At 43.2% G+C, this 13,345-nt stretch overlaps 1 protein-coding gene across 3 annotated transcripts in view; it reads left to right on the top strand.

Annotated features, from left to right (window-relative positions):
* Window positions 1-13,345, top strand: part of ADCY8 (adenylate cyclase 8) — a 215,718-nt gene that overhangs the window by 122,024 nt on the left and 80,349 nt on the right. For 2 of the 3 annotated variants that reach the window (XM_032873519.1, XM_032873520.1), the window contains exon 8: window positions 12,921-13,118. The exons of the other annotated variant lie outside the window; for it this stretch is intronic. In XM_032873519.1, coding sequence (XP_032729410.1) covers window positions 12,921-13,118 — 198 coding nt within the window. The remainder of the gene's footprint in view (window positions 1-12,920; window positions 13,119-13,345) is intronic. 3 annotated transcript variants of the gene reach the window in all.

The raw sequence follows: 13,345 nt of genomic DNA on the forward strand, positions 1-13,345 counted from the left end.
AGCAAGCCCCTTCTCAGTGATCTGAGTCCTCAGATATTTTGAAATCCTCAGCCCTGTCCATCCATCCCTTTCACATTCACCCATCCTGGATGGGCATCCCAATCCTGACACTTTGCTATTACTCCTCAAGGCTTTTTAGAAGAATCACCTGGAGAAAAGTATACATTTCTATTTCATTGTATATATTAGTCATTTCTACACTCTAGGCTGACTTTGATCATCATTGTTACCAAGAAAATAATGCCAGCTCTGTGAAGACTGAAATCATAGGTAGAATTTCGGTATTCCACAGGACAAAGCAGAATGTAAATGCACTTCATTGCTAGGGGTATGACTAAATATCCACAGCATCGCTAACGCTAACAGAGATCAAGAGTCTGGGGTCAGGTACCATGTTGGGAGTGTTGTTCTTATCCTTTCCATTTAATTTCCATACCAAACTTACAGGGTAAGTGTTCTATGCCTGTTTTACAAATGAGGAAATTGTGATTCATAGAGATTAATTAATTCCCTAGAGGACATGTAACCAGTAATAGCAGGGCTGCAATTAGAACCCAGTTATGTCTGATTTCAGGGCAAACTGCCTCCCCACTGTGGCCTGAGGATAGATGTTGGGTGTCTACCTTCTACTTTGTTTCTGGGTCAGTCAGACTCAAAACTCTGTGTGTGTGTGTGTGTGCACGCGCGCGCATGCACGTACTCATGTACACACAAACATGCACCCTCTCAAGATGGGTAGCCACTGAAATTTAGGAATTTTCTGTGAAAACTCCAGGAAATGACTAGATTTTCCTCCAGCTTATCCTCATGTCCTAGGTAGCATCTCATCCCATGAGTGTCCTGATGTGATCGCTGTTTGCATGGCAAAGCCTAAGCTGGGCAGCTGTCATGTCTACCTCGTGATAAAATGACAACCCACCATTTGATGCAGTCCCACTTGCAATCGGGAATTTTAAGCCCAGGAGACAAGGAGATGTAGAGGGAGTGAAGCTGGCTGGGCAGGAAGCAGAACAAAAAACCATAGTGGGTTATTGTGTCTTCATCAATCCCAGCTGGGACTTTTCTTAGATCCTGCTCTCTGTGTCCCTAGGGAGAAAAGAAAGAATTCTTATCTGATTACCCTGATGATCAAAACCCTCATGTTGACCTGATGCTGAGGATCACAGGTTCCTCATACTAAACTGGTTAGTCTTGTAGTTTGTGAGTCTCATGATCCTGGGACAGATCTCTGAAGGACCCAAAATTTGTCCAAATGAGAGTGGGAAGGGCCTGAATGGAAACTCCAGAGAACGAAGTTGGAGCCCTAATTGCTCCACTGACTGCCTTAAGGTCTTGGACAGCCACTTCTCATCTCCAGTTCCCAGTGTTCTCAACTACACCAGAGCAGGTCTGCCTGAAGGATCCCTTCACTACCTTTCAGCACTGGCATTCGTCCATTCCATTTCTCAGTACCCAATGCATGCTGGGAGTCCATGGCTGTACCAGTAAGTTACCCACACTTCAGAATCCCACCCTCCAAAGAAACACATGATTCACCAGGAAGTAATGAGGACTCCCATTATTTAAGTTTACCCTAATATAAGAGAATAGTTTAGCATAATTATCATCCAATGAACTGTCTTAAAACATCAATATCAAACTCAGCAACAAGTTAAAGCAAAAAAATGAAAAGGTATTTGAGGTAAAATCTTACCTAACTAGACAATGCAATCTACTCCTTCTCACAGCACTCCAGATAGTTGAGTTTTGGTTATATGAGCTAAACATCATTACAAACATCTTCACACTTTCTCTTCCTTCAGCATCCTGCTTTCAACACAGTCATTGTGTTCTGTTGAGTAGTAGTGATCCCTGGGGTTTGGTTTCTTCACTTGGGTTTCTGCTCTCAATGGGCAGTGCCTGTTTTGTGCAAACGGATGTCCACAAGAACTCTCTAAATTCAATCTCATCTTACCTCTGTCATTCACCTGATGAAACCAAGTCACTCCCCATCAAGACATTCATTTGTTCACTCATTCAGTCATGCATTATTCAGCTGCTCATTGAGTAAAGGCCAGGTGCCAGGCACTGAGCTGGGGGTTGGGGAAAGAGATGAGAAAGGAAATGCAGACTTTCAAAGACCTCATTGTTCCTGGGATCGCCACCAGGTCCACAGCTCAGTGTGAACTTGCTATCTTTATAGCAGGGCAGCATTAGAAAAGGACAGAAAAATGAACCAGGGTAATTGGGGAAGGTCTTCCTAAAGAAGTGACTATGAAGCTGAGATCCACAGGTACATAGGGGATAGGCCAAGGGTGAGGGAGCAAGACCCCAGGAGGAGAGGGATGGCAAGGCCACCACCTCAGCCTGGGTTTCTGCTGCTCAAGAAGAAGCACCTGCTTCTTCCTCCCAGCCCCCCACCCCAATAACTCTGATCTGAAATTCCCACTCAAGATGCCTGAAATATTGGGTATTGGTTTTAAAGAGAAAGAAGGTGTGTGTGTTCTCAGTCCTTACTGCTTCTGTGATAACCTGCCAAATATCTAATTGTCCATATTCAGTCTTGTATGCAGGAAATCACAGGCAGATTTTTCCCCATCTGCAATTTATTTTTAACCATTTTAACATTAGATTAAGTCTTGATGTTCCCTGGACGGGACATCTGCAGGCTTTTTGGGCAGAGAACATGGAGGGCTTTGTCCATTTCCCCCCAGTGCATCTGCACTCTTCCCGTAACATAGCTTTTTCTGACAATGAATCTCCCCAGGCTCTCCTTAGCCCTGACTCTGAAGATAGCCTCTGAGCTGAGCCAGGGAGAGTCATTAGAGGGGTCTGGTTTTTCACTCTCTTCAGACAGGCAAGTGGATTTGAAGCCTTCGGGGAGTGTTGAGTGAATTAAGTAGGCAATTTAATCCATTAACTTTGACTAATTATCCTTCTTTCCTCTGAAGTTCCAGAGCTAGCCTAAGGTGGGAGAGAGAAAGGTAGAGGTGAGCTTGTGACTCCTGCAAGATTGCAGGCCTACAAATGTGTGTTGGTTAGTATATGACACACACCCTGTGCTTCCCCAGTGCTTAATACCCAGATGAAACTTTTCTAAACAAACTGGTTGGACTTGACTTTCACCAGGGACTGACTCATTGTTCGCGGACTCACAAAATTGTGGCCTGAGGAACTAGAAACAATGAACGCATGGTATCTTAAATAGGAGAAAGTTAATGTACGATATTTTAAACATATGGAGATACGTACTGAAAGAAAGAACAAAAATCTGGATATTTTCCCCCTGACTCCTTTATATGCTTGAACCGGGATCTCACTTATATTAACCTTGGCACTAATTTGACCAATGACTGGGATAAGATTCTTCAATGTAAAATTTCTTCATTGAGCTACATCGGATTTTTTCCTCTTTTCGCCACCAAGGATGCTTTTTATTATTTTTACCCAGTGCAAGGCATATGTATGTATGAAGGTTCTTCTTTCCACACAAAACTGTGTTTGACCTGAATGAGTGTGCACACCCACTTTTTACAGCAGTGGGGTAGCATGTGACATAGCCCACCACCATGGCTGCAGCTCTGCACAGGAAGACGAGGGTTACCATTCTCCAAGGATTTCATTCCAGCCCAGAGCAGACACTTGACATTGCTGGTGGCCTTGACAGCCTCATCTTGGCTATTCATGCATGTGCTTATTTTTACTTCACCTAGGGTCATAAAGGTATTGCCCTGCCTTGTACTTTCTTGGGTATTGATGGAAATTTTTAAAAGGTTTTCTCACATCCCAAGGTCCCAAACTACTGTTGTGAATTCCATGTGAGGAACCTCTAGGAGGTACCATTGCATTTTTCCTACTCTGTGACACTTTTATTCCCCAAAAGGATCTCACACCATGACACATAAGGGCTTTGCAGATATTATATGAGTAACATCCACTCAGGACTCCATATCTCAGAATGATAAATTCAAAAACAAACATTGGCGATAATAATGGGCCAGAAAAGCTAAATTAATGAGACAATTCCAGCAGAAAAGTGAATGGCAGAGAATTTAAGAGGAAGTCTCAAAGACATAGCATGACCTGAGTAGCTGCTTTTCTGGGTTCTGTCCTGCCATACCTGATGAGAAGTAAGAGAAGCTGGGTTCTTGAAGGTCAGTAATGGTAGCACCATTGGAGCCAAATTAAGGAAAACATCAATAACCAGACTTAATCCTTTGCAGAAAGGAGTCTGAAAAAAACCTAAGACAGATAGACTTTTTAAAACACCAAGCATGAGTCATTTATCAGCAACTCGCATTTATAATACTTATTTCCTATTCCTACATGAAAAGAGTTACTTCAGAACCTTACTAAAGATAAACATTTTGGTAATGCTTATATTTCCATTCTCTTCAAATTTATAAGAACACACACATTCATACTCCCCCCCCCAGCACAAACATGCCCCAACCCACACACACTTTCATTTTCCCCTGTGGCATTGACATTTCTGAAAAATCTACATCTTAAATGTACACACACACACACACAATTGAGTAACTTAGGTCCTGATACGTTTGTTGATTCATTTCCTGAGCTTTGTGTATCCATCTTGCTAACCCCAAAGGTCATTTGGTCAGAGCGTAGTGGTTACCTCTCCAGACACAACCTAGTTGACATTTTGGTCCAGTTGTTACAGCGCTACAAGTCCTCTGAGCCACACCTGCCCTGTTGCCCTATACAAAAACCATTAATGTTTCAGAGTCTCCCCAACTCATGAGTCATGTCCTGAGCAAGAATCCTGCCTCTCTCCCCGGACTTACCCCATCTCTCTCACTCATTCCAGTTTGACCTTGAGATGAGGTCAGTGCCAGGCTTTATGTATATAATCCACACATCACAAAAGATGTGATATTTTAAAAGTTAAACCTCGATTGGCAGCTTACCTCAAATCATGTGGCTTCAAAGTGACCGCATCTGAACGGTTGTGCCAAGTTCTCTTTCAGCCAGTTCTTCATAAGTTTAGAGACCTTTTTGATTGAAAATGGCCCAAGTTCAGTGACTCAAGCACAGTCACATTCCCAACCTGAGATGAGCATCTATCTGAGAAACTCAAAGGATATTATCAGAGTAGGAAATCCTGAATTAGCTTAATAGAGGATCAGCTGAAGAGAGCCAGACAAGATTCTCAGGCAGGACAGAATCTGTGTCAGACATCGCTTGTCCTTGGTTAACCTGGCTCTGAGGTCTGGGGACAAAATCTGGGATGCCCGGGATTCCCTCTGTGGACCCTGAGCACTCTTATCCTGAAAGCTCTGCCCTGTCACCCGGATTTGTGGTTGGTCTGGAAGTTTGGCCACAGCTGACCACTTGCCCACACCTCATCCAAAAAGAATCAAAACCAGTAAGTGTCCAAGACCATGAGCCTCTGGTAAGATAAACTGAGGCAAGAAGCAAAGCATTAAGTGTCAGACAAAGCATACTGGGAAGAGAGCTTAGCACGTCTAAGACCTAAACCCCCAAATGAAGAAACTGTCTTAATCTGGTTTATCAATATTTGTTGACAGGACAAGAGTGAGGCTGTGGGCTTCATAAAAGTAGCCAGAAAATTCTTCTTGTGGGAAGTGGTACCAGAAGTAGGGGGACCTCCCGCATCATTGTTTTAGTCTCTTAATCATAGATTTCAGGACACAAAATGACAAAGGCCAATGAAAGAATTTCATACAATGTTAGTTCCTCATCAAATATATGATCCGGACAATATTTGCAAGCTTTCAGTTCAGCCCAAACCTGGAAAGCAATGATTGTCCAGATTGTCTGGTTCCAGACCCATGTCTGAGTGCTCATGATTGAGGTTTAGGAACCAAGTTCCACATGGTTGCTGGAATTCAGCACAGTCTGACTGGAAACTTCTGGACTATTATTTCAGCAAACAGAATTCTGCCCCCTTGTTATTTCACTTCTTCGAGCAGAAGCTAGGAGTCTATGAAAATTACTGAAATCTTTCCCCATAGCGATACTACATAGACCTTTCCTGCAAGAATATCTCATTGGCCATTAGTTGGCTTTGTTTGGAGGACAGATTATAGTGACATAAATATCCCAAATATAAAAAAGAAGTAAGTGTTATCCCTAACCAAATTACTGTTGATCATGTAATCTGAATGTGATTTTTCATTTTCTCTCAGTACAGATGGGAAAAGTTACAACAATCTTGACTAACACTGCATAACCTCACTTAGGGAGGATGGTTCAGAAAAGAGTCTGAACAAAAACTAAGACAGATAGACTTCTTAAAACACCAAACATGAGTCATTTATCAGCAACTCACATTTATAATACTTATTTCCTATTCCCAGTTTGCTAACACTAACGTTCCTATAAGAAGGAAGAAGTGTTAGCAGTGGGTTCCAGGAAGCCCCATAGGGATATTTTCCCAAGGGTCCCCCAACTCAGTACTTACCAAGATGCCACTTAGAGCCTCCTTACCAGGAAAACAATAAGTACCACATTCCAGGGAAATCTCTGTTCCCCTCTCCCTAGACTGAAGGGGAAAAAGTTGTGTCTCTTTCAATCACAACAAACATTACCCCCAAAGCCCTGAATGCAAATCATTCTGGATTAGATAATCTCAAACTTTCCTAAGAAGTAAGCTTAGGGGGGAAAAAAAACTTTCTTTTTTAAAAAGGCAGGTGCTTTCTCTTCTGGGGTGGGGATCAGGGTTTTAATAAACACAGAAAAAAAAAATAGCCCTAATAGGTGCAGCTGGGTGCTCTTATTCAGGCTTAGTGTTTGTCCCTGGCTATTTCTTCTCACATTTGGCTGGTTTGACCCAGGAAGTGGTATTGGAACTGAGTGAGGCAGAAACCTCTGCCTTTTGCACAACTCAAACTGTGCAGGTGGCAAGTTTGACATAGAGCTGAAGAGACCTCGAGGGCAGGCACAGGGAGATGCTGCCAGGGAGGCAATGCAGGGGTGAAGCAGGAGGTGGCTGAGGAAGCCTTGGCCCTACTTGCTTCTGAGTGCAGACTCCAGCCTGAGCCTGGAAGCAAGTAAAGTCTTGGGAAAAGATAAAACCTCTCAGCACAAGAGGGGAAGGCACTGAGCCTGCTGGACTTGGCATTGTCTCTGGGTCTTTCCCAGATCAGCAACAAGCTGGCCCATACTGTAGGGCCCCAGTCACAAGTGCCTACAGCTCAGTCTCAGGAATGCCATGTCGATCTCCCAGAGGCACTCTCAATGATGACTTCAACCTCCACTTCAGGCTGTCCTGTGGCAAACACTCAAGCTGACGTGAATCCAGGCTTTGGTCTTGGTCATCTGTGACCTCTGGTGCCTCAGTGACCAGCACTGTGAGATAGCAAGGGGGTGGTGCATTCTCTGAATTCCAAAAACCTGGATAAATCCTCATGTTGAGGGGCGCCTGGGTGGCTCAGTGGGTTAAAGCCTCTGCCTTCAGCTCAGGTCATGATCTCAGGGTCCTGGGATTGAGCCTCGCGTTGGGCTTTCTGCTCAGCAGAGAACTTCCTTCCCTTGCTCTCTCTGCCTGCCTCTCTGCCTCTGTCAAATGAATAGATAAAATCTTAAAAAAAGAAAGAAAGAAAGAAAGAAAGAAAGAAAGAAAGAAAGAAAGAAAGAAAGAAAGAAACAACCTCATGTTAGCAAGCATCGTAAGGCTGCATTTCAATGATCTTGCTCTTGGCTGGAATTATATTCAACCATATCCTGATGACTTTTACCTCCTGCTCATCAAATACTAGGCATTTGATTGAATGGTAGAAAAGAAACCATGTTTCATTTAATAAATACAGTTTGCTAAACAGAATCTTTCCCAATTGGGGTCCACTTGGGAGAGAATAAGAAAAAAAGTAACAGAACTTTTGATAGCAAGAGTTTGGAAACAATGCCCTTATTGATGCCCTATATAGGTTCTCAACTTTATACCACGCGTTCATGCACACAGGCATGCATTCACTCCACACATACTTATTAAGAACCTACCAAATGTTCCAGATGCTCGAGATCCAGTTATAGATAAAACACAGTGCCTGGCTCTCAAGGGGATCATAGCCTAGAGGAACAGATGAACACAGAGTTAGGCAAACCCCATACACCACAGTAACTGCTGTGCTGAGAATAAGTGCAGGCTCAAGCAGGTTTTCTGGAGAAGGTGATGTCTAATTGGTTTTTAAAACAGTCGTAGGGCATGCAGCTTAGCTACTCCATGTTTAAAGGCATAAACTAGAATGGGCTGAGTAATTGTTTGGTAGGTCATATTATGGCAGGTGTCTAGGCTCCAACACAAGGTCACATGTCATTTGCATTAGGTCTGATTCTATACACTAGAAGGCAGACATGTGGAAAGAAGTTAATAGAATCTTACTCAGTAATCAGAGGCAGGACCCCAGGTGATGTTGTGAACAAAAACAGGGAAGAACTTCAGACCAATGTTTCCCAAATGATATTTCATGGAACATGTAGAGGTGATTCGAGCCAAAAAGCATTTTGTGTTCTAAGTTTGGAAAATGCAAAGTTTTAAACTCTCACTTCCGCAGAACATATCATTACCTCCAGTTGAGTCACGCGTACTGTGAGTCTCTCAACAAAACATGTCCTTAGTGGCTACGATGGCAATAAACCATAATGGATCCATATTTCCTAAACAGATTTGTCCACAGAACCATTTTGTAAAGAAACATCCCTTCATTCCTTCATTCAAAAAGCTTGTTCTTTAAACAAGTTTTTTGGACAGGAGTTAACTAGGAGAATTAGTGATGACCTCCCCAGGTGCCAACATTACAACTACATCATTGGATTTGCAGTATCTCCAAGGATGCTTTAGAGGGTGTTTTGCAATTGGAGTATGTGATCCATAAGAGCTACAATGTTTCTGACTCAACTTGATGTTTCTGGAGCATACACCTCAACCAGAAATCTTACTGGGAAGGATGTATTTGCTGCCACAACCTGATGAAGGAATACCAAAGTTTGTGGCCATCCATGAAGTGAGAGGACAGTAGAAAAAAATAGATTTTCACTGTGTACGTCATATAAGACAATTCCCAAAGAAAAGTCATGGGCCAAAATGACTGTGAGTTTAAGAGGATCTATGGCTTGCCCCCCCACACACACACACCATTCTGATGCAGTTTACAAAAGCACACCTGGGACTTGTGATGCTGATTTTCACCCGAACCCCCAAATTCTCAGGCAGACCCTAAGTTCAGAAACTTGGGAGAAGGGGCTCTGGTTGTCATCTGGGCTTTGATCTATCCTAAGTTCCTATGAGTAAAGAAGTCATTGAAATGCACTAGGAAAGCATGAATCTCAGCTAGGATAAATCTCAGGGCTGCAGTGCCTTTTTGTGAAGTGACTCAGATATGAGAGGCCAGACCAGTAGCAACCTTTGATGTTTCCCAACATTGTTGCTCGACTCGGACCTCCCAAATATCTGGAAATAGCAACTAAGGTAAATAAATGAGTATACTACACACTTATAATTGTATATAAGCATAATATGTATTTCAGTTATACGTTGAAACATATGTTCAGATATATGTATTCAATTTTGTGTGTGTGTGTGTGTGTGTGTGTGTGTGTGTGTGTGTGTGTGTTATTCTCAGGCATTTTCCATTTTGTTCCATTTCATCCGTTTGTTTTCCTATTCCTAGCCAACTGCTCAAGTTGTTTACATAAAAGAACAATCTCGACATTTAGGAGGTCAATTGCAGTTGGAAGCCTATTTGAAAGCTTATGCTATTTTTTAATATGATCCTAATCTTGCTCCCACTGCAGCTGTCAATCTCAAAAAGACAAAAAGGCATATTCTATTAAAAACAACTGGTTCCATAATGACTCTAAATCTGCAAATGAGACCCATTACTCATTTCCCCAGTACTATTACAAATGAATCCCCATGAAGTATCAGCATATGGATTTTTGGTGTTGGCAACCATATCCCACTTGGTCAAATCTTAGTGATTATCACTAATGGAGTAGGAGAGGTCTACCAGATCATCTCAAACCACAGTCACCTCCAAAGCCAGTCATGCTTTATAGTGGCGCATGAGGGAGTGAGTGAAAGCAGATGATTTCCTTCCCTAATTCCAGTTTGCTTGATTTCTTGAGTTAATGCTGGTCTTCCTGCGAGCCTATACACCCTGAAGCTGTGAGGTGGGTACCAGAGAGATTGCTGGTCAAACAGCAGGTATGATGGTCCTATGTCATTGACAAAGTGAACAATCAGGAAAGGGTCCACTGAACACTGACTGCTGCAATAAAATTCTAGGGGTATAACTGCAAAGAATAAAAATAATTGTCTGGAGAAGAAAAGAATTCTCCAGCACAGCACCACAGACATGTTGATACAAGGGCTCATTCCCAGCTCTGAACTATAATCTGCTAGCCATGATGAAAAAGAGAGAGGTGCTTCCAGACTTCTCTTTTATTTGAAGGAGGCACAAAGACGGTAGAATTTTGTGGGGGGGGTTGGAAAGCTCTGACAGGTGATTCAACTGGTCTCTGCCTTCAGAAGTGGCCATGATACAGGCAACCAGGGAGAAACATGTATTTCTGGTTTTTGAAAGGACTGCTTATAGGCCAGAATTGATCTCTTGTGATATGTTCACCAGTCCCGATCAACATAAGAAAAAATGCACAGTTATCCATTAATTTAAATGCATCCAATGCAAAGGACTGTTCTTTTTTTCTGAGAGTATAGCATTTTCGTTGAAAAAAAAAAAGTCCTTTATTTTATGAAGTGGTGGTCACCTCAGAGAGCTGTCATGGCACTGGTGACTGCTGTTGTAATTTATATAAATCAGTCCCAAAAGTATTTTTGAAATTCCCCTTCTCTGTGAAACACAGAGGTTCAAGAGCCAGTGAAGGGCTGAGGGACTGGGAGAGTAGGTCGGATCAATTTTGTTCCAGGAAGGAAAAGTGAGAAAAATAAAAATGAGAGAGAGAGAAAGAAATACCCAGTGATGAAGGTACTGAGCCAATATTTAGCGAATTCCACATCCAGCTGTTCGACCCCAGCTCCAAGCAGTTGCTGGGGGGTGGGTGGAGAGCATCTTGGCATCTCAAAGCCAGAGGGTAAAAGCGCATCCCCAGACAACAGCAACATGGGCATTTTCCCTCCTCCTCTCCAAGATGGAGAACTAAATCTTGTCATTTTCCAAACTATGTGGGAAGAATTTCTTCCCAAGAAACCAGTGGAGGTGCACAGTGTGGCTGACAGTGCAGATGCCTTTGCCTTCTGAGATGCTGTTGTAACAGCATCTAGTCCCAGGGTCTCAAGCCCTCTGGCCCTGCATGGTTCCTGCTGTTCAATTTTCTGGAACATTGGCCCTGCTTCCTTCTCCTGCTCCAGCTTTCCTCCTCACCTCTCACCCTGCCATTCCTCCCTCTAACATCTATCTTTTTCTCTGCAATAGCCTCCTTGGTATTCAGAGCTGAGATTAACTGCTTCAGTGTCCTACAAGCATGTACCTTACTTTCTTATGTTGGCACATGCAACTCCATCCTTTATCCTGGGGCTGGAGAATGGGTTTCAGTCAATTCTACTAGTGATGAAGCCCTACTATGGAATTCCTTAGAGACCTTGAATTCAGGTCACATTAAATATCCACATGAAAGTTAAAATGAAGAGTCTAACAGTACCAGAGGAAGAACCCATATGGAGTGGGCTAGAAGCTCTCTATGAGCTCAAAGCCCCTGACTACTGGCTCTGGGGTCAGGATCTGACCCAACTATAGAAGAGCTGATGACTCTTGAGCACATGCCTCTGAGGCTCAAGGATACATGAAGGGTTCAGGCAAGAGGGCATCCCAGGTGCTCTGCAGCTCCTACAGGCTGTCACTTGATGGCTCCATCACCTGATCCCAGTCTGGTCTGTGGGCTAAGTGTGACCAGGGTGGGAGGCTGCCAAAGAAAAGCAGATGAGGTGAGCTTGTACAGAGAGGAAGGGAGTTTTTGCTTCCTGACTCTACAAATGCACCTTATCCTAGACTTTTCCCCCAGGAAATCTCCGGGAGGAGGAGATCAGCATCCCTGTCCCCATATCCCTTCGGCTCCAACTCCCACTAGTTTGTCAAAGCAGTTGTCTTAAATTGGAGCTGTGAGCAAGCATTGCATTTGGCTCAGTCCAGCCAGTTGGTGTTATTACCTGCAGCTGAAACAGCAGGAGACAGAGACCTCCGTGTCACACCTGGTGGATCTTCACAAGCCAGTGCTGTTGCTGCGTCCCTGTGACCCACCAGGATGGCCATGCCTTTCCCCACCTCCTGCTGTTTAATCCCTGGGAAATGGTGAGAGTCTGGCGCTGCTTGCATTTTTTTGCCTAAAAGGAATGAAGCGCATATATCTATATCAATATATAGATATATAATGATCGATGGAGGAAAAAACATATCTGTGCAAAATCTAACAATCTTCTAATTTAAGGAGGAGATCCTGGCACGTTTGGCTCTTTGTCCATGAGGAATGCCAAAAATTAAAAAAATGCAAGCCCTGGGTCTCCCAGTCTGTCCACCACCATTAAAGAAAAGACCACATGAAAGTGTGGACTCTGCTCGGTGAGAGATTATCTTTTCTGTGGGCTTTCTAGCTATTTTAATTTCTGTTATTTCTGGTGGTTCTCTTTCTCTCATACCAGCCATGTGCCTGGTTAGAGAAAGGGTCTTGGTTAACATCTCCAAGCCAACAACTCTTTAAATACCTGACCAAAGGAATTCAGTGCGCCTACCTAGAGGAAAGGCAAGTGTCCCTCCTAATGTGATATTTTGTGTTTCTCTGAAGCGAATGCTAATTGATCAACTTCTGTAGGTTTCACTGAATACATCTGCATGCATGGAGTGCTATTACTGTTTGCAATGCAACCTGATCTAAAAACATTGCATTTCTTTTTAATCCAAAGGGGACTAGCAGGTTTATCGTGTTTGCATGTGCTTTCCCCCTAGACTCTGGCTGCCCTAACAAGAAATTCAATAAATCTACTTCCAAACCATCTTGCACAAGCTTTGCATGTCCAGTCTGGGCCTGAGGAAATTAACAAGAGAATAGAACATACCATCGACTTGCGGAGTGGCGATAAATTGAGAAGAGAGCATATCAAGCCATTCTCACTGATGTTTAAAGACTCCAGCCTGGAGCACAAGGTAGAGCTGGGGCTCCACAGCGGCTCTTTTTCTAAAGTTACTTGTCATAAATGTTCGTGGGACCAGAGAGAGAGCCCAGGGGCTGCGGTGTTGATGATGTGTTTGTCGTTGGTTTGGTTTGGTTCGGTATTGTCTTTTCTTTTTCTCTTTGCAAATCATGAGTAGACTGAAGGCCACGAACGGAGATGCTGATTAGAGAAAGAGGGCCTCAGCTTTGCTTTTTAAGG

This window comes from Lontra canadensis, unplaced genomic scaffold, assembly GCF_010015895.1.
Source record: "Lontra canadensis isolate GAN:19392208 unplaced genomic scaffold, GSC_riverotter_1.0 scaffold49, whole genome shotgun sequence".
NCBI classification, from domain to species: Eukaryota; Metazoa; Chordata; class Mammalia; order Carnivora; family Mustelidae; genus Lontra; species Lontra canadensis.